The sequence below is a fragment of the Danio aesculapii genome, chromosome 13 (assembly GCF_903798145.1).
Source record: "Danio aesculapii chromosome 13, fDanAes4.1, whole genome shotgun sequence".
In the NCBI taxonomy this organism is placed as follows: domain Eukaryota; kingdom Metazoa; phylum Chordata; class Actinopteri; order Cypriniformes; family Danionidae; genus Danio; species Danio aesculapii.
The window spans coordinates 49,597,303-49,623,208 of record NC_079447.1 but is presented as its reverse complement, the minus strand read 5'-3'; the positions used below and the strand labels follow the sequence as shown (position 1 = coordinate 49,623,208).

Below are 25,906 nucleotides of genomic sequence, written 5' to 3'. Positions count from 1 at the left end.
GCACTCCTACGTAAAGTTGCGGTCGATCTGAAAACCGCTCCAATTGGTCCACCGTTTTTATGTTGGTAAATTTTAAGAAAAAGGACTGGGTGTGTTTATATCACCCCAATATGACGGTCTATACACTATACTTACACACATTTCTGTCCAAACAGCTTGAAAAGTAGATTTTTCACCATAGGTGCCCTTTAAAGTATGACCAATTTTTCGTTTTCATTTTTGAATGCGCTCCTTGTTTAAATCGACGCTTTCTTTGAGTCACCGGTGTTTCAGTGTGATCAGGGTAAGTTAAGGTGAGTCCATACACTGGACTGCATAAGGAATTAATTGTGTTTGTTGAATTGATGGCTCACGTTTCCCTGCTCTCACTGAGGCTGACACAAAGATCGGCCCATGCAACCAGACACGCTACGGTACAATTGGTCATACAATCCACCGGCACATCCGCAGACTGTTGCTCAGAGAAAGACGAGTGACATTCATGTGGATCCTTTCAATATATTATTCACAGGCCTCACGTGAGCAGGTGGACGAATGGTATTTGTGCAGCCGCATGAACAACTAAACAGAAGTGACATGTTGTTTATCACAGTGCAGCCACATGATACTGATTTATTGTTATGTTTATGTTTATGTTTTTAGGTTTTACCACAAAAAACGATGTTAGCTGCTGCTGTTTGTTCAAACTACTAACGAAAAATAACCTGAAACAATGCAATCCTTGTTTTTTTTTTGGGGGGGGACAACTTAATTGTTTTATGTTCAATCCACTTAAATGTGTGAAAACGAATGTTAGTTTAATACCCAGCCTGATTAATTATTCTTAAAACAAGTAAATGTGAGTAAATGATGTCAGACTTTTTTAATTTGGGTGAACTGTCCCTTTAAATAACTACTATGTATTGAAGTCTAATGCATTAATCTACATTTCCAAGTTTTAAAATGTGACTTATTTTATGTATGCTATTTTCTAATGCAATGCATAACTACACTACTCGGGCATATATTGACGATTTTGCATTCTCCCCCTTAAAAAAAACAAAACAAAAACGAAACTAACCTACATTTCCTAGTTTTACATTCTGTTTTCAATGCAATTCATTCAGCTTGCATCCAATAACCAAGTAACCACCAGCATCATAATCCCTAGAGAGAGTAATGAATAGAAGTAGGCTGCGCTCGTGACACACACACACACACACGGACCTTCTCTCCGTGTGGCCAATCCCGCATCAGCTATCAGGCGGATTACCTCCTGTAATACCTGCTTCACCAATACCGCTGTCGGGCAATGAGGTGAGAGCAATTTAACGCGACATTTCGAGGCAGACCAGAGTAACAGCAGTATTCAGTTCATGCATTGAAGAGAGCGACGCTTTTAGGATCCTCCAGCAGCATGTCCAAGCGCAAAACACCGTAGCAGCAACATCAGCAGCACCACACCTTCCAGCTCCAGCGTCGGATGGATTATCATCATCGCTATTAGACACATCAGATCCGACCTCCAGGATCCATTATGCGCGCTCGCCGAGCCTGACACCACCGAGATGCTGCCGGGCTCCATTCAGATAACGGGAGAGGCGCTGTCCGGTGCTGAAATCAAAGACATATGCGACAGCCTGAAGGAGAACAGCGTGCGGCTGCTGTCGGTGCGCGGTTGTCAGCTTTCAGACCGGGACTTCGGTCGTGTGTGTCGCGGGGTGGCGGAGTCGCACTCTCTGGCCCAGCTCAACCTCAACCTCGGCGTGGTGTCCACCATCGGCCGGACCAAACAGCTGGCAGATGCGCTGAAGGCCAACAGATCCATCCAGACCCTCTTGTGAGTGATGCATATTCAAGCGAACGACATTAAAATTATGTTATTGAAGTAAATACACATGCTATAATTTAATTTAGCGTTTCAGACCCATTTAAAGAAAAATATGCATGCTATAATTGACTTTAACCGTTCAGACAGTTGTGGAAGAAAAAAGATGCATGTTGACTTAAGCGCTTCAGACAATTGTGGAAGAAAAAGATGCATGCTTTAGGCTAACTGACTAACCGTTCAGACAATTATGAAGGAAAAAGATGCGTGCTATAATTGACTTTTAGACAATTATGGAAGAAAAAAGATGCATGCTGTAAGTAACTTTAGCTTCAGACAATAAAAGCGAAATCAGTCAATTTGCTGAAAATGCACTCAAATTCTCACGTTTGAAAGTGTTTTAATCCGCACTTAAAATGCACATACTCTTAATAACTAAGTTTGAAGTCCTGCCACTGTTGTTTTGCCATCCAATTTCAAGCGAGCTGCATGACGTCATTGTAATAGCAGCACATGGTGGTCTTTCTCAGATTGAATTCAGAGCAGTGTGGATGGTCTTCCAGGAATCTCTAACTCATTTTCATCATTATTATTGTTTATTAATTTATTTATATGTTATTTTCTTGTAGACTGTTGATGTTATATTCACATATTCATGTGCAAGGAATTCAAAAGCTGCCATATAATGCGTAATCATAAAATAGACCCTCTTGTGAGAGATGTATCTTCAGGTAGAGAAGCGAACGACACTGTGATGGTGATTATTAGAGATGTTATGAAAGAAAAGACACTGTAAAGTAAAAAATGCAGGGTTTCACACAATTACGTCATGTTGATCCAACACAAATCGATTAAGTTAACTTAAAGGGCACATAGTTTACCTCTTTTTTTATGATTTAATAATAATATTATGGTTCTTCTGAGTGTGCCAGTTTAGGTTCAGTTCAAAACACAATTATAATGTGTTAAAAAGTGTCATGTTGGGGGCGTGTCCACAGCTCGCTGATTTATGGGTGTGTTGCTTCACATGTAAATTAGTTTCGGCTTCCCGCCAACGTAACAAGGGGGCGGGGCCATGAGCTCACCCGCTCTGCGTTTGCAACAGAGTCTGACAGGCAGACTGCGAGAAGGAGCAGGAGTGAGAGGTTCAGCATTCAGTCGTACAAGTACGACTCGGACACAGACCAAGCAGAGAGTACAAAATCATTTGTGTCTTTGTACAGTTTTACAGCCAACTGTGTGCTAGTTTCAAGTGCCGAGCTTGTACACAGAAACTAATAACCACGCACACTGAATTAACTTTGACTGAGGCACCGGATGCGCCGCTCAAAGCCGCGACACGGCACACCAGACACTCTCTGTGGCGCGGCAGAGACATGAAGTGTCCCGAATCGTCGCGCCACGCATTTTTGAATTCTAAACATAGGTTTCTGCCCAGCCGTCGACTTGAGTGTACCCTGATAGAAACCGATGTTTAGAATTCTAAAACGCATGCTAGTTAAGATCACAGGGAGCTTCTGTTATCACGAGAAATGCAAACGGCTGAAGTATAAGGTAGACTCAATGAGAAGTACACATGTTTGCAAACCTACCTAAAGATACAACCAATAATTTCGATTAGAGCGATAATGTGGAGAATATTGATCTTGTGTTGAGCCCAATGAGCCTTGCATCTAAAAATAGAGCTAGGGTGTTCCTTTAGTGATATCGCTTCGACTCACGCTGAAAATGGCGGACGTGAATCAACAAACTGAAGATATGATGACGCGCCTGTCAATCAATATTGGTGGGCGGGGGGACCGCACTCCTATGTAAAGTTGCGGTCGGTTTGAAAACCGCTCCAATTGGTCCACCGTTTTTTATGTTGTTAAATTGAAAAAAAAGCACTGGGTGAGTTTATATCACCCCAATATGACGGTCTATACACCATACATGCACATATGTCTGTCCAAACAGCTTGAAAAGTAGATTTTTTACCATAGGTGCCCTTTAATAATTTTTACAAATTTAAGAGGATTGAACATAAAACAATTAAGTTGTGCCTAAAACACTTAAGAATTGTGTTGTTCTTATTTTAAATGAACAAAATTATTAGTTTGGTGTATTTTTGAGTGTGTTCGCTAATATGATCTTGAAGTTACTGCTGTGCACATTATACAGAAGCAGCAGTTAAAACGCTATTCTGCTGTTAAGCGTTGACATTTTCTTCAAGGAATGCAAATGCAGCACAGATTTGTATCGTCTGTCCACTTTTTGCTGTGCTGTTTCTAGTCTTCACGGCAGTCCACTGTTAGATGCAGGCCTGGTCACCCTGAACGCAGCTCTGTCCACTCATCCCTCACTGGTGTCCTTGGATCTGGGAGATTGTATGCTGGGAGACGAGGCCATCCGTCTCCTCTGTGGCCTGCTTCCTCCTGATGGAGCCAAATCAGGTAAAACAGCAAAGCGTCACCTGTACACACTGTTTCCTATACGGTGGCCCAGAGAGGCTCAAATACACTGCAAGATAAGAAAAACACTGAGAAAATATTGTAACAAGCTAACAAAATGATGCAGAACAAGACGGGAATGTGTCGGAGGGGGCCAAAAACAGATAATAGAAACCAAAAATAAATTATAAATAAATAAAGAAAGAAAATTGAAGGGATAGTTCACACAAAAGCCACCATTTACTCACCCTTCAGTTTTTTTGAGTTAGAAACCTGTTTGAGAACACAAAAGAAGATATTTTGAATAATGTTGGAAACCTGTAACCATTGACTTCTACAGTAGGACAAACAAATGCTAAGGAAATCAATGTTACTGGATTACAACATTGTAAAATGTTCATGCAAATACTGAATCAAGCTAAAAATGGTGCAGAACATGACGGGAATGTGTCGGGAGAGCACAAAAAGAAATAAAAGATATAAAAAAAAACACAATTAAAGGGATAGTTCACAGAAAAAGCCACCATTTTACTTTAGAACTGTTTATTTAAACCTGTTTGAGTTAGAAACCTGTTTGAGAATGCAAAAGAAGATATTTTGAATAATGTTGGAAACCTGTAACCATTGACTTCTATGGTAGGAACAACAAATGTTATGGAAATCAATGTTACTGGGTTACAAGATTCTAATATCTTTATGAAAATACTGAAACAAGCTGAAAAATGAAACAGAACATGACGGGAATGTGTCAGGGAGCCCAAAATTGGACCAAATAAAAACAACAAAACACAATTAAAGGGATAGTTCACACAAAAAGCCAGTATTTTACTTTAAAACTGTTTATTTAAACCTGTTTGAGTTAGAAACCGGTTTGAGAACGCAAAAGAAGATATTTTGAATAATGTTGGAAACCTGTAACCATTGACTTCTATAGTAGGAAAAACAAATGCTATGGAAATCAATGTTACCAGTTTACAACATTCTAATATCTTCCTGAAAATGGAAAATGGAGCAGAACATGATGGGAATGTGTCAGGGAGCCCAAAAAGTGACAAACAGGTTTTAGAAATGAAAAAGGGATTTCACACACACACACAAAAAAAGGAAAATTTGCTCAACTTTCACTTGTTCCAAACCTGTTTGAGTTTCTTTCTTCTGTTGAACACAAAAGAAGATATTTTGAAGAACTGTAACCATTGGCATCCATATTAGGAAAAGCAGAAACTATTGAAGTCAATATTCCAACATTCTTCAAATATCTTCTTTTGTGTTTAACAACAACAACAACAACAACAACAACAACAACAACAACAACAACAACAACAACAACAACAACAACAACAACAAATATGACCTTTTATGTGAAGCTGCTTTGACACAATCTACATTGTAAAAGCGCTACACAAATAAAGGTGAATTGAATTGAGTAGTCCAAACATATAAAAAAAACCTTAAAAAGAATTTTCTGGACAAGTACAAAATATAGTTTTGTTTTGTCAAGAGTGAGTAAATGATGACAGAATTTATATTTAAGGTAATCACAGCAAGAAGGTCGCTGGTTTGAGTCCCGGTTGGGTCAGTTGGCGTTTCTGTGTGGCGTTTGCATGTCCTATCCTGTGTGCATGGGTTTCCCCCACAGTCAAAACACATGCGCTATAGGTGAATGAATAAACTAAATTAGCAGCCTGATCTCACGAGAAAACGTAAGTATTTTATGTTTAGTTAGTTTAGTGGCTCATTTGTACAAATTTGAATGAGTTCAGTTGTACGAAATTGTACGATTTTAAAATGGAGGCATGGCATTGGGGGATAAGCAAATCGTACTAAATTGTACGAATTAGATCATAAGACTTCATATGAATTAGCCACTAAATCAAAAAGTTACGCATTGCCGTGAGATTGTGTTGAAATTAGCCATACTGTATGAGTGTGTGAATGAGTGTTTCCCAGTGCTTTGTTGTGGCTGGAAGCGCATCCGCTGTGTAAAACAAGTCAAAAGTATCAGCCCTCCTGTACATTTTTCAAATTTCCCCAATAATGTTTAACAGAGCAAGGAATTTTATGTCTGATAATATTTTTTCTTCTGGAGAAAGTCTCATTTGTTTTATTTCGGCTAGAATAAAAGCAGTTTTTAATTTTTAAAAGCCATTTTAATGTCATTATTATTAGCCCCTTTAAGCTATATTTGATTTTGATTGTCTACAGAACAAATTATTGTGTTTAGAAATGTGTTGAATTTTTTTTCTCTCTCAGTTAAACAGAAATTGGGGGAAATAAATATACAGGGGGGCTAATAGTTCAGGAGGAATCATAATTCTGAGTTCAACTGTATGCCAGAGAAACTGGCAGGTCATTCCGCTGTTGCAACCCCTGATAAGTGTAAGCTGAAGGATAGTGAGTGAGTGTTAAGTCTAGCACATGAGCGGTGAGTTAACAGTTGTTTCTATGTGATATTCATTCTGCACAGGGCTTAAAGAGCTGACGCTGAGTGCCAACCCTGCCATCAGCTCTCAGGGCTGGGCTCGACTGGCCATCGCTGCAGCTCACAGCTCACAGTTACGGGTCCTCAACCTCGACTACAATCCCTTGGGTAAGTGACTCGCTGCAGTTTTAAGACATACTGTGGATCTCTGTTGTGATCTCTAGGCTAGAGTGCCATCTGCTGTTAAAAACTAGCCTAGAGCGCCGTCTGCTGTTAAAAACCAGCCTAGAGCGCCATCTGCTGTTAAAAACTAGCTTAGAGCGCCGTCTGTAGTTGAAAACTAGCTTAGAGCGCCGTCTGCAGTTGAAAACTAGCCTAGAGCACTGTCTACAGTTGAAAACTAGCCTAGAGCACCATCTGCTGTTGAAAACTAGCCTAAAACGCCGTCTGCAGTTGAAAACTAGCTTAGAGCGCCGTCTACTGTTAAAAATTAGCCTAGAGTGTCGTCTGCAGTTGAAAACTAGCCTAGAGCTCCATCTGCAGTTGAAAACTAGCTTAGAGCGCCGTCTGCAGTTGAAAACTAGCCTAGAGCGCCATCTGCAATTGAAAACTAGCCTAGAGCGCCGTCTGCTGTTAGAAACTAGCTTAGAGTGCAATCTGCCGTTTAACTCTAGCCTAGAGCTCCATCTGCTGTTAGAAACTAGCTTAGAGCGTCGTCTGCTGTTGAAAACTAGCCTAGAGCGCCATCTGCTGTTAAAAACTAGAATATTGCAAAGTCATGGCAAGCACATTAATGTCTAAAACCATCTTATGATGAGTAAATGATGACAGAAATATCATATTTTTGGGGTTTTCATCTTTTTAACTGCACCCCTGCTTACTGTACAGCTGTATAGCCTTTTTAATCAGCAACACACTTAGATACAGTAAGTTTTTCCAGCACAGCATGCCTTTCTCTGAAGTATAATGGATGGGGTAGATGATGTATATATACAGAGACATTTATTTTGCTGACCGTTGCTCTCCGGGGAATGAAGCGTCCACATTTGTCTGCTATAGAAGTGCAGAGGTTGCATTGTGAAATCCAGCAGGATTGTGCGCTGCACTCTGAGTCTTCAGTTTGTGTTTTCAGGGGATCACATCGCTGGGATGTTAGCTGTCGCCGTGGCATCCAGTCGCACTCTAGAAGTTCTGGATCTGGAGGGAACCGGCCTCACCAATCAGTCAGCACAGGTATATCACACACACACACACACACACACACACACACACACACACACTACTGCGAACAGTTAACAGGTTGGTTAAGGTTAAGGTTAGGAACAAGTTTGGGCCCAATCATAATTCTACCCCTTAGCCCTTATATTTCCATGTATCACACGTTCATGTAAAGGAGAAGGTATATTTATAGACCACTTTATTAGGTACACCCCTTTTGCCTTCAGAACCACCCTAATCCTTCGTGGCAGAGATTCAACAAGGTTCTGGAAATATTCCTCAGAGATTTTGCTCCATATTGACATGATAGCATCATACAGTTGCTGCAGATTTGTCAGCTGCACATCCATGATGTGAATCTGCTGTTTCACCACATTTCAAAGGTGCTCTATTGGATTGAGCTCTGGTGACTGTGGAGGCCATTTGAGTAGTAAACTCATTGTCATGTTCAAGAAACCAGTCTGAGATGATTCACGCTTTATGACATGACGCGTTATCCTGCTGGAAGTAGCCATCAGAAGATGGGTACACTGTGGTCATAAAGGGATGGACATGGTCAGCAACAATACTCAGGTAGCCTGTGTGCTCAATTGGTACTAATGGGCCCAAAGTGTGCCAAGAAAATATCCCCCACTCCATTACACCACCACCAGCAGCCTGAACCGCTGAAACAAGGCAGGATAGATCCATGCTTTCATGTTGTTGATGTCAAATTCTGACAGAGTGTGGCAGCAGAAATGGAGACTCATCAGACCAGGCAACGTTCCTCCAATCTTCTATTGTCCAGTTTTGGTAAGCCTGTGTGAATTGTAGCCTCAGTTTCCTGTTTTTAGCTGACAGGAGTGGCACCTGGTGTGGTCTTCTGCTGCTGTAGCCCATCTGCCTCAAGGTTGGACGTGTTGTGTGTTCAGAGATGCTCTTTTACAGACCTCGCTTGTAACGAGTGCACTGTAAAACCCAACAGTCAACTTTATCAAATGAAATGAGTGTAGTTAACTCAAAATTTACTGAAAGTTAATTCTACTTTAACTTTTTTTTCAAAAACACAGGTTTTGAGTTAATTAAATACCTCATTACGTCATCTTAAATAGAGTATGTTCACAGTACTCATATAGATAAGTTTTTAACTCAAACAGTTTAAGTTGCCTGAACTTATTGGCTTTTACAGTACTCAGTTGATTTGAGTTCTCTTCATTCATTGGGTTTTACTATGCTCAAATTGCTTCGTTTACTCAAATAGATTAAGTTCACATTACTCATTAGGATTAGTTTTTGAACTTAAAAGGTTTGTTGCAATCGGTTACTTCAAACGGTTTGAGTTACCTTAACATTTTGGGTTTTACAGTGTGGTTATTTGAGTTACTGTTGCCTTTCTATCAGCTGAAACCAGTCTGGCCATTCTCCTCTGACCTCTGACATCAACAAGGAATTTGCGCGCACAGAACTGCCGCTGGATATTTTCTCTTTTTCAGACCATTCTCTGTAAACCCTAGAGATGGTTGTGCATGAACATCCCAGTAGATCAGCAGTTTCTGAAATACTCAGACCAGCCCGTCTGGCACCAACAACCATGCCACAATCAAAGTCACTTAAATCCGCTTTCTTCCCCATTCTGATGCTCGGTTTGAACTGCAGCAGATCGTCTTGATCACGTCTACATGCCTAAAAGCATTGTGTTGCTGCCACGTGATTGGCTGATTAGATATTTGCATTAACGAGCAGTTTGGCATGTGTACCTAATAAAGTGGCCGGTGAGTGTACACTATAAAAATATCTGTTAATTAATAGTTTCTGTATTTTGTGATTCACATGTCTTTTTTTGCTTATTTATGTATATATGGGATTGTATTATGATTTGCATTATGGGATGTTGATCTCTGCTTTCCTATCACCACCTGCTGAAATATAGCATTGTGGAGGAAAATATTGGATTAAGCACAACTTTAAGCCATAATTCCTCTGTACTCCTGGTTTGTAAATTGCGATCTGTGTTTCACGGTCAACACAAATGACGTGACGTCAGCAAAACGTCTCTCAAACTTTGGTTTTCTTCAGAGCTCAACATTGAGGAGAGTTTTTCCATATATCTCCACTAGAGGGCAATGTTGTTTAGGAAATTTCTTATTCACATGCATGTCATCTGGGATGCAACTTCTGTAGATCTTCCTGGACATGGTGGAGAATTACCCCACCTGCCTGCGTGTCCTGGTCCTGGCCGAGAACGACATCAGCCCCGAGCTCCAGCAGCAGATCTCGGACCTCCTCTCTGAAGGAGACGAGGAGGAGGATAAAGATGGAGAGGCCCGCGGCAGCTCAGTGACGGCCCGAGAGAAACCCGCCTGGCTCCCGCACAGCAGTAAGGGCTGAACACTGCCTCAAATATCTCTGCTTCAAGACTGTCTCGATCAGATCTCACACTCTCTCTTTCCTTTCGTGTGTGTGTGTGTGTGGATGACTGTCCTGCAGTATCTGCTTCTAAAAGGCTGGGCCAAAAGGGAAGTACAGACATTCACATTCCTCCTCATGCATTCTTTAGGAGAGATCATTTACTGCTTATGAAATAGAGACATGAATTTATTATAACGGCCGAGTCGTGAGTCCTGTATATCCTGAAGGTATTAGACGTAGAAGTTAGCAAAGCTACATTTTAAAGGAATAGGTCAGACGAAAAGGATCATTCTGTCATCTGTAAACCTGTATGACTTTCTTTCTGTGCTGAAGATGAGTTTGGAGGTTTATCATACAGTGAAAGTGAATAGGGACTTCAGATGAAGCTCTAAATGACCAAAAAAGCCTTAATTGATCTCTTAAATACTTAATTGCTCTTTAATTAAAATCGATGGCATCTGTAGTCGGTTTCAGAGTTTGCACAAGTCTGAATTAAGGAGATAGTTCACATAAAAACAAATATTCAGCCATCATTTACTCTCTCTTGTTCCAGTTTACTTGTTTCAATCCTTCTCTACTGTTGAACACAAAAGAAGATAGTTTGAAGAAAGTTGCAAACCTGTAACCGTTTCGTAGTATTTGTTTCAGGTGCTATTCAGCTTTCTGCTGAAAGAGTTGAACAGAAACTCAGGAAGGTTTGGAACAAGTAGAGTAAATTCAGTTTTAGGGGAATAATAATAATAATAATAATAATAATAATAATAATAATAATAATAATATAATAATAATAATAATATAATAATAATAATAATAATAATAATAATAATATAATAATAATAATAATAATAATAATAATAATAATAATAATAATAATAATATAATAATAATATAATAATAATAATAATAATAATAATAATATAATAATAATAATAATAATAATAATAATAATATAATAATATAATAATAATAATAATATAATAATAATAATAATAATAATAATATAATAATAATAATAATAATAATATAATAATAATAATAATAATATAATATAATAATAATAATAATAATAATATAATAATAATAATAATAATAATAATAATAATAATAATAATAATAATAATAATAATAATAATAATAATAATAATAATATAATATAATAATAATAATAACAATATAATAATATAATAATAATAATAATAATAATAATAATAATAATAATAATAATAATAATAATCATCTTAATAATGTTTTTATTTATTTATTTATTTTTTAAATTAGCTTAAACTTTAGTTCCTTTGTGATTTTATACTTTTTTTTTTGGTCAATTTAAAGCTTAAATTAGAGGTCTGTGTGGGACTACATTTTTAGTGAGGTTTAATTCTGCATCCGATAGCTCCCGCCGTATATTCAAGCTTTGTTCACCTGGTGCCCAACCTGCCTCGTTTTCTACCCGACCCGACCATTCCCACTTAAATAGGATCTGGTTCCCAAAATCTCACATTTAAATCGGGTACTACCCAGTGCTTAATTTTTAAATGAATCATCTGCCGAGAGGGGTTTGGCTGCAGACTCGGTGCAGATGCAGTCTGAGCTGCATCCAATGCTTTTTAATGGGCTCACCTAACTCCACCTCTAAAGGGGGTCACACACCAGAAGCGCCGCTCGGCGATGCACAGTGCCATGGATTTCAGAATTATAAACATAGGTTTCTATCAGGGTAAACATAGTGGCGCCGCAAGTTGGCGGCTGTCCGCGGCGCCCAGCCATGACTCAGGACACTGTTCATATTTCTGCCGTGCCACAGAGCGCCATCTGAATAGTTTCATTTTAATTAACATGCGAATGTGCGCGTCTGGTGTGTGATACTTTCAAATGTCATGTGCGCCGTGTCGCGGCGCTGAGTTGCGCATCCGATGTGTCACGCCCTTAATTCTACCCCTCACAGCGACGTCCCTAGCTCCATTCAGTGCATTGTGTCTGACATTGCATCTCTGAGCGATGCAGTCTCAGCCTGCATCCAGATACAGATCTCCCACACAGTTTTCCCCGGAACATGATGTTACTAAGCGGTCAAAGTAGAAAAAAGCATCAAATTTCTGAACGATCTTGAATTATTTTGTGCCATATAATGGTTATGGGTTGTAATATCATTACAGATTGTCTGAGCGAAATATCAAACATTACAGAAGTCAATAATGCTGAGTAAATTGGATGAAACGATGATGCAGACTATGAGATGAGCTTTAAAGGGATGGGTTATCCGGCTCTGTCTGCTATGTGTATTGATCACTTCTTTTCCTGATTTGGATTACTCTCTCTAATAATAATAATAATTAACAAAAGTTTTTAATAATTAATAGCTGTGAAATTGAATCCGAATCCATCAGGGTCAACCATGGATAAACAAACAAAGACGTATCTACACATATAAATCATATGAAACATCACTATTCAGTTCACTTCACTATTGCCAAGCGAAAATGACTCTCACCGTGTAATCTCCAATTCACGAGTTCACACTTGCAATAGTTTCAGAATAAAGCGTGTTTGGCGTGCTGTCCGGGGAGAGGGCTCTGAGCTCGGGGAAGACTCCCAAACTCGAGTTATTCCTCTTATCAGGAAACAGAGAGGAATTGGGATTCGAGCGAAGTATCTAGCCCGGCTCCAGAACGCTTCCCCCGGGATTGTAAAGCTTAAGAGGTGAGGTGACGGGGTGGTGGAGGGATGCTAAAGTCGTAAGATGCTGCAGGTAAGACAGCTTTGGTATATATAGGGCTTTGGTCAAGAACTGATTGGATAATAGAGTAATTGTCAATGACGTATTTGATACTGAAACTTCTGCGCGTGCTCCTCCCCAAATTAGTTTCTAAAACATCACAAAGAGCCCACAGTTACCTTTCCGCCATGTTTTCTGGCTGACTTTGCTTCTGTCTCCCGCCATCCTGATCCAGGGGTGCAGTTCCATCTCTCTTGATCAGGCTCATTATCAGATTTACTCGTGGTTTAAAAAAATGAAAACACGCTTTACTGCCTCTGGCAATTTGATAATACAGATATCATTTAGGTAAGGCACAACACCATTATTTATTTTCGCTGCTCACTGCGCGCAAAACAACATCCCCGAGAGTGATTGTAAACGTAAGAAAGATGATTGGTCGAAAGTGACTACTGTGTACACACAATCTACACAGCTTTGCTCAGTGTTTTTCACTCTGACTTATTCACATTCTCTCTATCTCTCTCTCTCTCTCTCTCTCTCACACACACACACACACACACACATGCAGGTATTCACCACGCAAAATTACTGTTATTCCGGATCAATTAACATTAATTCCGAAACACAAAACATGAATATCTGACATTTCCCGAAACAGGACGCGGCATGATCCGGCTCAAATTAAGCACTGGTACTACCTAAAGAGAGAGATAACAGATAAAGCTGTAGGTTGTAGAAGGATTCAAAGCTAAATGTTCGTTTTGTTTGCCCCTTTGTAATGATGAACAACTAAACTTCTCTGAGCACATTTCTAGAACTGCTCGATCTTGCAGATTCGCACTCTATAACATCAGAAAGGTCCGACCCTTCCTATCTGAACATGCAGCTCAACTCATTGTTCAAGCTCTTGTTCTCTCCAAACTGGATTATTGCAACTCTCTACTAGCCGGGCTTCCAGCTAATTCTATCAAACCTCTTCAGCTGCTTCAGAACGCAGCAGCACGAGTGGTCTTTGATGAACCCAAAAGAGCACATGTCACTCCGCTACTCACCCGTTTGCACTGGCTGCCAGTTGCTGCCCGCATCAAATTCAAAGCTCTGATGTTTGCTTACAAAGCGACCTCTGGCTTTGCTCCTTCGTATCTGCTCTCACTTCTGCAGATATATGTGCCCTCCAGAATCTTGCGTTTTCAACACTGATGATAATAAGAAGAAATGATTATCAAGTCAGCATATTAGAATGATATCTGAAGGATCTGGAATAATCTGAAGTGATTCATTCATTCATTCTCTTTCGGCTTAGTCCCTTTGCTCATCAGAGGTCGCCACAGCGGAATGAACCACCAACTTATGCAGCACGTTTTACACAGTGGATGCCCTTCCAGCTGCAACCCAGTACTGGGAAACATCCATACATACTCATTCACACACAAACACTATGGCCAATTTAGTTTATTCAATTCACCCATAGCGCATGTCTTTGGATTGTGGGACTGACCCAGCCGGGATTCGAACCAGTGACCTTTTTGCTGTGAGGCAACAGTGCTTACCACTGAAAACAACGATTGTCAATTGAAGTGATTTCCCCCTAAAAATCTAATGATTGGGTGGCGCAGTGGGTAGCACGATCGCCTCACAGCAAGAAAGTTGCCGGTTCGAGTCTCGGCTGGGTCAGTTGGCATGTCTGTGTGCATGCTCTTCCCGTGTGGGGAGTGGGTTTCCTCCGGGTGCTCCGGTTTCCCCCACAGTCCAAACATGCGCTATAGGGGAATTTGATTAACTAAATTGGCCGTAGTGTATATGTGTGAATGAGTGTGTATGGGTGTTTCCCAGTACTGGGTTGCTGCAGGAAGGGCATCCGCTGCGCAAAACATATGGAATAGTTGGTGGTTCATTCTGCTGTGTAGACCCGTGATAAATCAGAGACTGAGAAAAATGAATGAATGAAATCTTACAACCCCAAACATTTGGACACCAGTGTGAGTGCAAGAGAAAGTCACACAGATTTGCCAGATTAATAAGAGATGAGAGAATGTGAACTATCCCTGTACGGAATCAATCTATAATAGACAAAGACTGGAATAGGCTTTTCCTGTGCTCTTCATACATTACAGACATTTACCAAGTTGTCTCTGACCCTTCCAGACTCTTCCAGCTCCCAGATGGTCCTGATGACTTCAGGACTGGGTGAGAGCTTTTTGGCAGAGACAGAGATGTGACACTGGAGCTGCCAGTGTGTTGAGCTTGCAAGTCGACCGCTGCAAGACCGCCGCATGTACCTGTAGCACTTAGCGCAAGACCGTTCAAAAGCTGGAACAGAAACCTTAAACACCAAGTGACTTATAATAACGCAATAGTGAACTATTTATTTTACAGATGTACAGTCTATTTATAAACGAGTGTTTAACCGAGGACAGTGTATACTCTGTTAGATGAGCTGTATAGGGTTGTTGTGACGGCCTGATGCCTGAATAAATCAGTTTACACATTTTTAAATACTGTTCGCACTGATTTTTTGGTTCTTCTCATGTCCGACCTGACAATTACAACACAACACGTCGTGATTTTGCCAAGTACGATGCGATCCTGGGTTAACATCCATGTTGATCCTGGGACATTTTGTTCCCTACCCCTAAACCCAACCATAGCTGTCAATTATTCCCAAAATCAGAGGGGAAAAATAGTTGAAAAAAACTGTGAGCCTAAGCTTAACAGAAACGATAAACATATCCCTTAACTCTGATTGGCTGACGGTAATGTTGTTCCAGGATCAACATAGATGTTAATTCAGCAACATGTCCTACTTGGTGAAATCAGGTTGGTGTACAACACAGGTTCACTGTGAAAACGTACCCCTGTGGAGATTTCTGGAGAGTGCAAATTATGTAGCCAGAGGTACGTATTGCTGCATTTCGTCTTTAAACGAACTCTATGTAGCGATATGACGCCGCCGAGAGCTTCTGTTTCTTTTCACGCTACTAGCTGACCGCTTGCCTCCATGTGGACAGCTTTTCCGCTTTCCCAGTTTTCCCAGTGGCTTGAGACGCTGAGCGGAGTTGACCATGACAACGGGGTTTGGGTCTGGTGAAGGACTGTTCCAGAAAGCAGGTAACATGGTAAAAATCAAGCGGCAATGAGGGCTTTTCTTTTTCTGGATTGCTTTTGAAAACACTGTCGGTTGGGTTTAAGTAAGAGGGTGGGGGCGGGTCAATCAGTGCTTTTGAAAACACTATTGGTTAGGTTTAGGGAAGGTGGTGGGCGGGTCATTCGGTGCTTTTGAAAACACTATCGGTTGGGTTTAGGGAAGGTGGTGGGTGGGTCATTCGGTGCTTTTGAAAACGGGTTTAGGGAAGGTGGTGGGCGGGTCATTCGGCGCATTTAAAAACTATCGGTTAGGTTTAGGGAAGGTGGTGGTTAATCTGCTTTTGAAAACAGTATCGGTTGGGTTTAGGGAAGGTGGTGGGTGGGTCAATCGGTGCTTTTGAAAACACGGTTGGGTTTAGGGAAGGTGGTGGGTGGGTCAATCGGTGCTTTTGAAAACACTAATGGTTGGGTTTAAGGAAGGGGTGATTAGGTCAATCGGTGCTTTTGAAAACACTAATGGTTGGGTTTAGGGAAGGCGGTGGGCGGGTCAATCAGTGCTTTTGAAAACACTATTGGTTAGGTTTAAGGAAGGTGGTGGGCGGGTCAATCAGTGCTTTTGAAAACACTATCGGTTGGGTTTAGGGATGGCGGGTGGGTCAGTCGAATGGTTAGTCAGTCAGTTGACTGCTGCATCTGGTGGATTTACGCAGAACAGCAGGCACGATTTACACTCACAAGAGAAATTTGAGATCTCAAAAAGCATACTTTTTTTGGGGGGGGTTTTCTCATATCTGATGTGTCAATAACAACACAGGCTCATTGTGAATATGTACCCCCGTATACATTTCTGGAGAGCGAGAATTATGTAGCCAGTAACGAGTAAAGTAACGCATTACTTAAAAATTAAGTAATAATATTTGAGTTACTTTAAAAAAAAAAAAAAAAAAATCGAGCTGATGATTAAAATTCATATTTGGAAGCGCCAGTAAAATTTGACAGCGTGTTTGCTTACCCCATATGGTTGAAGCTGCAGAAACTGTCATAAAAACACGTCCCCTATAGTAGTCTGTGATTGGTTCCTTTACTTGAAGACAGGGCTTCCTTCGCTAGATTAATCAACAGATCAATACATGGCCTCTCTGTACAGAAGCTTAAAATATGGAGCAATTGCTTGTTTTATCTGTGTCCCACAATTTTGCATATTTAGATCACTCAGGTGACCAAAATTTAATGTACGTTATTTTGATGTCCAATAATGATGTCAAATGACGTGGATATTTAGTTGTTTTTTGGTTGTGTTGGAAAGTGACCAAAATTCAACATCGAGCCAACATCTTAAACCAACATCATATTGACGTCAAATACTGATATTTATTGGTCAGGTATGGCAACCAAAATCCAACGTCTGTTAGACGTCATAGTGGTAACGTCCACACAACGTCAAGCTATAACATCATTAGACGTTGATATTTAGTTGTTTTTAGGTTGCATTGGAAAGTGACTAAATGCAAGGTTGGTCCGACATTGGACACTGACGTCGGTCTGATGATGGGTTCTGACGTCAACCCGATTTTCATTTACACACAAAATGCAACATCCCACACTACAACATCAATCTAACATCATGTTGATGTCCTGTGCCTGCTGGGTCCTTTTCTGGCAATGGTCTCAAACTCAATTCCTGGAGGGCTGCAGCTCTGCATAGTTTAGCCTCCAAGTCACAATTCAATTCAATTCAATTCAATTCAATTCAATTCACCTTTATTTGTATAGCGCTTTTACAATGTAGATTGTGTCAAAGCAGCTTCACATAAAAGGTCACAGTAAATAGGAACAGTGTAGTTCAGTTTTCAGTGTTTAAGTTCAGTTCAGTTGAGCTCAGTTCAGTGTGGTTTAATAATCACTACTGAGAGTCCAAATACTGAAGAGCAAATCCAACGATGCGCAGCTTTTCAGATCCCGAACCATGCAAGCCAGTGGCGACAGCGGAGAGGGAAAAAAAAACTTCACTAATGGCGGAAGTGAAGAAAAAAAACCTTGAGAGAAACCAGGCTCAGTTGGGCACGATCATTTTAATTTCTCCGCTGGCCAAACGTCTTGTGCAGAGCTGCAGTCTCAGCGGCGGAGGCTGGAAGCTGGCCTCAGCGAAGACTCGTCTGTCTCTGGAGCGTCACAGGAATCAGTCTCATGTTCTCCACTCTTCCATGACCATCACAGTAGCTGCTCAGGATTCGGCCTGGTCCAGGATATGGAAACCTTGGGACACACACCTGCTTAATAGTCTCCAGTAGTCTTGAACATCTTGATTATTTGGAGAGCTGTGTTTGATAAGAGTTGAAGCAAAACTGTGCAGAGCCGCGGCCCTCCAGGAATCCAGTTTGAGACCTATGATTTATGGGTTCTATTAGCAGTGGAAACACAAATCTGATCACACTGCACTGTACTAAACTCTACTGCATAGTGAAAACCAGCCATTATAGGTTTTGAATGGCAGTACAAGCCATCCTAAGCTTAATATACTGGGAGGAATTATACATTTGCTACTAAGAGACTGTTGATTCAAAATGTTAAACGTCCAGTTTTGGTCTCTTTTTAGCATCAGGTACAAAAGCCGATTATTAAACTGAAATGATTTGGATTTTCTCCTTTGGGGAAGTGATTATTAATCTTTGAGGACAGACCTGCTGTGAGACACTTAATCAGAGACTTTTGTTGAAGCCGTCGGCCTGAATTATATCAGCTCTTTAAATAATCATGTTCAACAGCAGGATTTCAGATGAGAAATTACACGACCAGTTACTGTGCATATCTCACAAATCAGAAAATCAACAACCTACAACATTTTCAACAACAACAACAACAACAAACCTATTTAAGGCCTGTACACAAACTTAATATAATCAAACCATTCTGATGTAGATTATTAAAGTATAATAATATACCCCTGGTGGCATGGTGGCTCAGTGTTTAACACTGTCACCTCACATCAACCAGGTCACTGGTTCGAGTCCAGGCTGGGCCAGTTGGCATTTTAGTGTGGAGTTTGCATGTTCTCCTCGTGTTGGCGTGGGTTTCCTCTGGTTTCCCCCACAGTCCAAACACATGTGCTATAGGTGAATTGGGTAAACAAAATTGGTCGTAGTGTATGTGAGTGAATGCAAGAGTGTATGGGTGTTTCCCAGTACCGGGGGATCCGCTGCGTAAAACATTTGCTGGATAAGTTGGCGGTTCATTCCGCTGTAGCGACCCCTAATTAATAAAGGGACTAAGCTGAAAAGAAAATGAATCAATGAGTTTCTCCAGTGATCACCTGATTGTGTCAATTACTCAGGTGTGTGTGTACAGGTTTAGCTATACTTCTGAGGACTCGATTGTTCTCTTGTATATAGCACGATATCAAAACAACCAATTAAAGAGAATATTTCACTGGCCATCACAAATTAAAAATGCTTATAAGTCGACTAGAAACGTTTTTTATTAGTAACTAATGCTGTGCACTTGCTTCAGTGAGGGATGGGTTAAGTCAGAATCATTTACATGATATAAAAACAATGGAAGTCTATAAGGTCCTCACTAAGATAGTAAAACAAACCTGTGTGTGTATCTCTGATGTCCTCCGATTCTGTTTGATGTCACCATCTTTTCACAGCCTCCTTCATTTGGATTCAGGCAGTCGTGTGGCGTAAATACGATGCTCCTCCAACATTCAAGCGTTAAAAGTGCAATGAAGAAAGGCGGACATTACCATTACAGTCACATCGGCGGCTTCATGTTTCAGCGCTTCAGTACTGTTCCAGCCGCTCCTGTGCAAAGCTGATTATGTTGTTTATACCATTCAGAACAACTCTGATCCACATTTAAGCCTTCCCGGACCCTTCATGCATTTTTAACCTGCTCTTTCTCTTCGGCACAGGGCTGTGATGTGGTTAAATCTGTGCTGTTTTCTTAGGAAATCAACTTTAGAGTCAGCGCAGTGTTTCTGATGCAGTTATAACACAGGGCCAAGATTTAGTTCGACACAATGGGATTTACAAACCATGTTTTCTTTTATAAGACGATGACTATAGGCTTGAGCATATCATTACAACACTGCAAATATAATAAATAGGGTAAAACTTTAGTTTAAGTAAGAATTCACACCATTTACTACTGACTTACCACCTGCCTATTCTTAAAGGGGTGGTCCAGAGTGTGTTTTTAAGGCTTGGTTGTGTTTATAAGATGCAAAGCAATGTGTGCTCATGCATCATTTGTAAACAAAAAAAAGTCACGTTATTTTTCATATATCTTACTTCAATTATATACAGCTGTTCTGCTAATAAAAAAGCGACTGTCGTATTTCCTAGTTCCTCCAAAAGGCCCGCCCTTAAGAGGCTCTGATTGGTCAGCTGACATAATGTGCTGTGATTCGTGGATCGGCTCCACATCACTAGGAAAAACGTCACGCCTCTACTAGCATGCGCTTTTGCATTGTGTAAATACTGTCAGTCAGAGTCGCTGTTAGCCTTCTCAATTTGAGCCTAAATCAGACAGAAAGTGCCAAACAGCATTTCCTGTTGTTTACGTCCTTGATACAACATACCATTAACGCTAGAAACTGTGCATGTAATAGATCAATTTTAACAAATAAAAATACATACAGGTTGTGGCTCACAATCTACAGCTTCTTCTATTATGGTTGAATGCTCCTTCTTTAAGGTGTTATTAACGGAACCCAGCACTGAACTGGGAAAGATTCTGGAAGTTCTCCTTTGTCAAATGCTAGCTATATATTTATTATAATTCCCTGGAACATAATTAAGTTAAACTGTAAGCTCTTCTCTCTTTGTATCATGTCATTTGGAAGCCCAAATACAGAAACAGAAGAAGTTCTGTGGAAATAGCAGCGTTTGGACGCCATTTTAGCTTTCTCTGCTACAGCATTACAGCGCCTCTGGCCACGCCCCTTCGTTGCGTGTGGTAAATGCTCATAACCTGAAGCCCTTGTGATCTCACTAGCCCGGGTGTTTTTTTTTTTGTAGTCCCCAAACTTTGTTCGCTGTATGCTTTGCTAAGCTAACTATGTAAAAGCCAATGTCTCCCTTTGCATTGAACAGTGAATCAGGTAGATCTCAATAGTTTTCTTCATCATTTATTTTCAAAGACAAGCTTTTGAGGATCTTTTGGTCTACTTCAATTTGCCAGGCAGCTCCTATTTAAGTGATTTCTTGATTGCGAACAGGCGTGTCAGTAATCAGGCCTGGGTGTGGCTAGGGAAATTGAAATTGTCATATATTAACAGGGGGGCAAACACTTTTTCACAATGTGCTATGTAGCTTTTTTGATTTAGATTTTTCCCTAATAATAAAAACCTTAATTTAAAAACTCCATATGGCTCGTGTTATCTTTGTTTAAAGATCTGAAACATAATGGAAGTGTGCCAAACATTCATTCATTCATTCATTTATTCATTCATTTTCTTTTCGGCTTAGTCCCTTTATTAATCCAGGGTTGCCACAGCGGAATGAACCAACAACGTTCCATGCAGCAAACACCTTTCCAACTGCAACCCATCTCTGGGAAACATCCAATCACACTTATACACTATGGACAATTTAGCCTACCCAATTCACCTGTACCGCATGTCTTTGGACTGTGAGGGAAACCGGAGCACCCGGAGGAAACCCACGCGAACGCAGGGAGAACATGCAAACTTCACACAGAAATGCCAACTGACCCAGCCGAGGCTCGAACCAGCGACCTTCTTGCTGTGAGGCGACAGCACTACCTACTGCGCCACCTGTGCCAAACATACAAAGGAATAAGAAATCAGAAAGGGGGCAAAAACTTTTTCACACTACTGTGTATATTTTGAAGGTTCATAGAAAGTTCATAATTTTTTCCCATCCATTTGTGGCTTCATTCATACACTGGAACATCACATGACTAGCAGAAAAAAAAATATTATTTGGCTCCATAACGTATTCAGCCCATCTCAGGTAGATGACATCTACCGTTCCCTTCCATGACTCTATTTCCGGCCAGGGATCAAATGCAGAAACGGACACCCAGTACTGTCAGCTCATCTCCTCTCATGTACAGAGACTGCCAGGAAAGGAGAATAATAAGAACGGAGATCATTGTCTATAATTAATGAAAGGCCTTTAAAATCAATCTAGCGAGCTGCTAAAGAACTGAGACAAATGGAGGCCGGTTTTCCAGTGGGTAATGCTGTAATGAATCCTTTGCTCTGACAGGACTGTGCTAAAGGATTCAGCATGATGAAATAGTCAGTACTCTGGACTATATGAGAATCTGGACTGTTTGAGATTTAAGTCAGGACACACAGCGCACAGAAATGCTGAATTAGTCCGGGATCATCTAGAGGTTAAAGGGACCGCTCACACAAAAATCTCCTCATCATTTACTCACACTCAAAGCGGTTGCAAACTATTATGAATTTCTTTCGTCTGTTGAACAAAAAACAAGATTTTCTGGAGAATGTGAACAACAACACACACACAAAAACAGCCATTGGCATTCATTGTAGGAGCAAAAAAATAATCTAAAATAATAATAACAATGGCGTTGCAGTGGCGCAGTAGGTAGTGCTGTCTCCTCACAGTAAGAAGGTCGCTGGTTCGAGCCTCGGCTGGGTTCATTGGTGTTTCTGTGTGAAGTTTGCATGTTCTCCCTGCATTCGTGTGGGTTTCCCCCACAGTCCAAAGACATGCGGAACAGGTGAATGGGGTAGGCTAAATTGTCCATTGTGAATGAGTGTGTGGATGTTTCCCAGAGATGGGTTGCAGCTGGAAGGGCATCTGCTGCATAAAACGTGCTGAATAAGTTGGCGGTTCATTCTGCTGTGGCAACCCTGGATTAATAAAGGGACTAAGCCGACAAGAAAATGAATGAATAATAACAATACTTTGGAAGTCAATGGCTGTGTTTTTCCCAACCCAGGCTCATTCTGAAAACGTACCCCTATATACATTTCTGGAGAGCGTCAAATACGTCCCAGGAGCTACGTTTTTTGCAGTTTTTGTTTTCGGGACTCTGCCAGAGGCCGCTGTGTACGCTTTTTCAGATCTCAAATTTCTCTTGCGAGTGCTCTTCATGCCTGCTGTTCTCTCGTAAATCCACCAGAGGCTACTGTCGACTGACTGTTTGACTGAATGACTGACCCACGCTCCTCCTCCCCTAAACACAAACAATAGTATTTTAAAAAGCACAGGTTGACATCTTTTATCAGATCAAATGTTTAGCAGTTTAATAGTCAGCTAAAGACTTTTTAATCAGATCAATTTATACTTGCAAAACTGCCTTACAGTGATGTAAAAAAAATAAAAAAATTGCAGCAAGTCTGTCATTTACATCAGTCTCAGTACAGTTCCGCACACCACCACTAGATGCCGCCACTAACAGTTGCAGTACGTGTCACAGAATGCAAAAGTGAAAGTCGTCATTTTGCATATTGTTAGAGGCTGTCTGATGCGTACATTATAGCAGCACACATTATCATTGTGTTATATACATCCAACAGACGTAAGAAAATAGGGAAATCTGTAATTATAAGATACAATCCATCACGACACATCCCACAGACGTAAGAAAATAGGGAAATCTGTAATTATAAGGTACAATCCATCACAAAAGTTAATGCCATGATCATTTAAGACATTAGATTTAAGATATTTCAAGTTTTAATTCACAGAAAAGCAATATAAAAAAATCACTACTTGATGTTTGATGGTGCTTAATGAAAAACAGAAAGACCCCAGTGCACAGGGTGGCGCTACACAACTTCAGCTTCTGACACCCGCTTGTAATACAGAAGACAGAAAGTTGACACACGTGTTATTAAAGATACTGGCGATTCGAACAAGCATGGATGGTTCAGGTAGCAGCTCCAGCTGTAGCGATGAAGAAATGATTATTGTTCACCAGTGCAATAAGCAGCTCCACGTTCATCTCGCCTCTGGGCATCTTCTTCAATGTGCGCTCGCATTGACAGTTTTGCACTTAAGCGCCTTCAAGTGCTGTTTACTGTAACTTTAGCGGCTCCGTGCATGTGAACAAAAGTGCCAATTTGATTGGTGGAGAAGGTTTTGATGCACCTGACCAAAAAATGAACATGGGGTGTTTCTTAAAAAATTACGCTTTTACGCCTGCCGTTTTGCGCGTTGATGTGCACGATCACATTGGTGTACTTTATTTAGTCACGAGGCATTAAACGTTAACGGAAAACACAAGCAAAAAGCGTCCCGGAGTGCACGGGCCTTAAGACTTAAAAAAAAAAAAAAAAACATAAAAACCCTTTAAAGGTGAACTATGCCTTTAAGTAGATGTGTCAGTAGGTGGCGATCTTCAGCTAGCTAATGAATTCAAAAAAATTGCTCAACAAAATCAATAAACCAAACAATATTAGAATTTTAGTCTTTCTTCAGTACTGCGGTGTGTTCATTCATTTTCTTTTCGGCTTAGTCCCTTTTATAATCTGGGTTCACCACAGCAAATGTTTTTCGCAGCGGATGCCCTTTCAGCCGCAACCCATCACTAGGAAACACCCATACACTCTCATTCACACACATACTCTACGGACATGTAGTTTATTCAAATTGACCCAGCTGAGGCTCGAACCAGTGACCTTCTTGCTGTGAGGCGACAGCGATACCCCCTGCACCACCATGCTGCCCATTACTAAGGTATATCCCTTATGAAAATTTACCATGGTTTTACAAAACAAAACAAAACTGTTTATGGTACTTAAACCAAGCTAAACATAAATGAGCCATGGTTTTGCTACGTTAATCATAGTTTAGCCATGGTATTTGTAGTAAAACAAACAGTAGTTATACAAATGATAATCATTGTGCTTAAAAAAAACATAGTTATTAGTTTTATATAATAAATGATTCGATTTTGTAAAGCAGGCCGTTCAATCCAATGCCATTCAATCATTCTTCAAAATATCTTCTTTTGTGTTCAACAGAGCAAGGAAACTCATAAAGATTTAAAACCGCTTGACGGAGAGTAAATGATGAGGTAATTTTTATTTTTCGGGTGAACTTTCCTCATGTTGTTCATTTACGCAGGTATACTTTCAGACAAAACATCAAATAGTTGTGGTCAGTTTTGCTGAAGTGCATTATACTGACCTTAAATATAAATGTGTGTGATTGTTTCTCCTTCTCTTGACCAGCAGTGGGCGCTCCCGCATCAGCACAGCCGCGCCGTGCCTTCAGTGACGTCATGCCGGCAAAAAAAATTATAATAATACAAACACACACGCGTTCATATCCAAGAATCCCAATATTAAGGTTTGGACAGTGACTAACACCTTTTTCTCGTTTAAAACTTAACATAAAGTGTACCCCGGTATGCATTATCTTTCTACAAGACAATATAGATGAAATCTGTACTTTGTTTGTCACAGACAGAAACCATACCACATACTTTTTTAAAAGTGTCAATTTTGGGTTGAAATATGGTGTGATCTCTCCAAATTCATTAAAATAATAATAGTAGTGATAATAATAATACTTTCTTTATTTTTATTTTTTTTATTATCACGTTATTTTTGGATTTCTGCACGAGAACACTGAGGAAGCTTTTGTTATTAATCTTCTGATAATATTTTTTCCTTTCTTATTCACTGAAGCAAATTTACTAGCAAGAAACCTTTTATCCCTGCTGTACTTAAAAATAAAAACCGGAACACCATATAATCACCATTAAGGGCAGTACTAATAAATCAGTAATGAATCAGAATCAGTAGGGAAACAAAAAAGTGGATTCTGGCTTGTATGTATATAAAAGTGTTTGTGTGTGTGTATATATAGATTATATATATAGATTAT

General features: G+C 40.2%; 1 protein-coding gene across 2 annotated transcripts; it reads left to right on the top strand.

The window, feature by feature from the left end:
• Window positions 1-1,245: 1,245 nt before the first annotated feature.
• On the top strand, window positions 1,246-15,463 carry lrrc73 (leucine rich repeat containing 73). 2 transcript variants are annotated; one of them, XM_056471592.1, is made up of 6 exons: window positions 1,246-1,819; window positions 4,079-4,239; window positions 6,704-6,826; window positions 7,791-7,891; window positions 10,037-10,232; window positions 15,129-15,463. In XM_056471592.1, the coding sequence occupies exons 1-6, from the start codon at window positions 1,548-1,550 to the stop codon at window positions 15,200-15,202; spliced, it is 927 nt and encodes a 308-aa protein (XP_056327567.1). In that variant the 5' UTR covers window positions 1,246-1,547; the 3' UTR covers window positions 15,203-15,463. The 2 variants fall into 2 exon arrangements, with proteins under 2 accessions (XP_056327567.1, XP_056327566.1); XM_056471591.1 differs by lacking the exon at window positions 15,129-15,463 and adding an exon at window positions 10,343-11,007.
• The last annotated feature ends 10,443 nt before the right edge of the window (window positions 15,464-25,906 follow it).

What these genes read in the sequence shown, in the direction of transcription:
- lrrc73 (XM_056471591.1), top strand. Translation starts at nt 1,548, where the DNA reads ATGCTGCCGGGCTCCATTCAGATAACGGGAGAGGCGCTGTCCGGTGCT. An exon ending in TCCTGATGGAGCCAAATCAG is followed by an intron (nt 4,240 to 6,703) that starts GTAAAACAGCAA and finishes CATTCTGCACAG; the next exon opens with GGCTTAAAGAGCTGACGCTG. An exon ending in CGCCTGGCTCCCGCACAGCA is followed by an intron (nt 10,233 to 10,342) that starts GTAAGGGCTGAA and finishes ACTGTCCTGCAG; the next exon opens with TATCTGCTTCTAAAAGGCTG.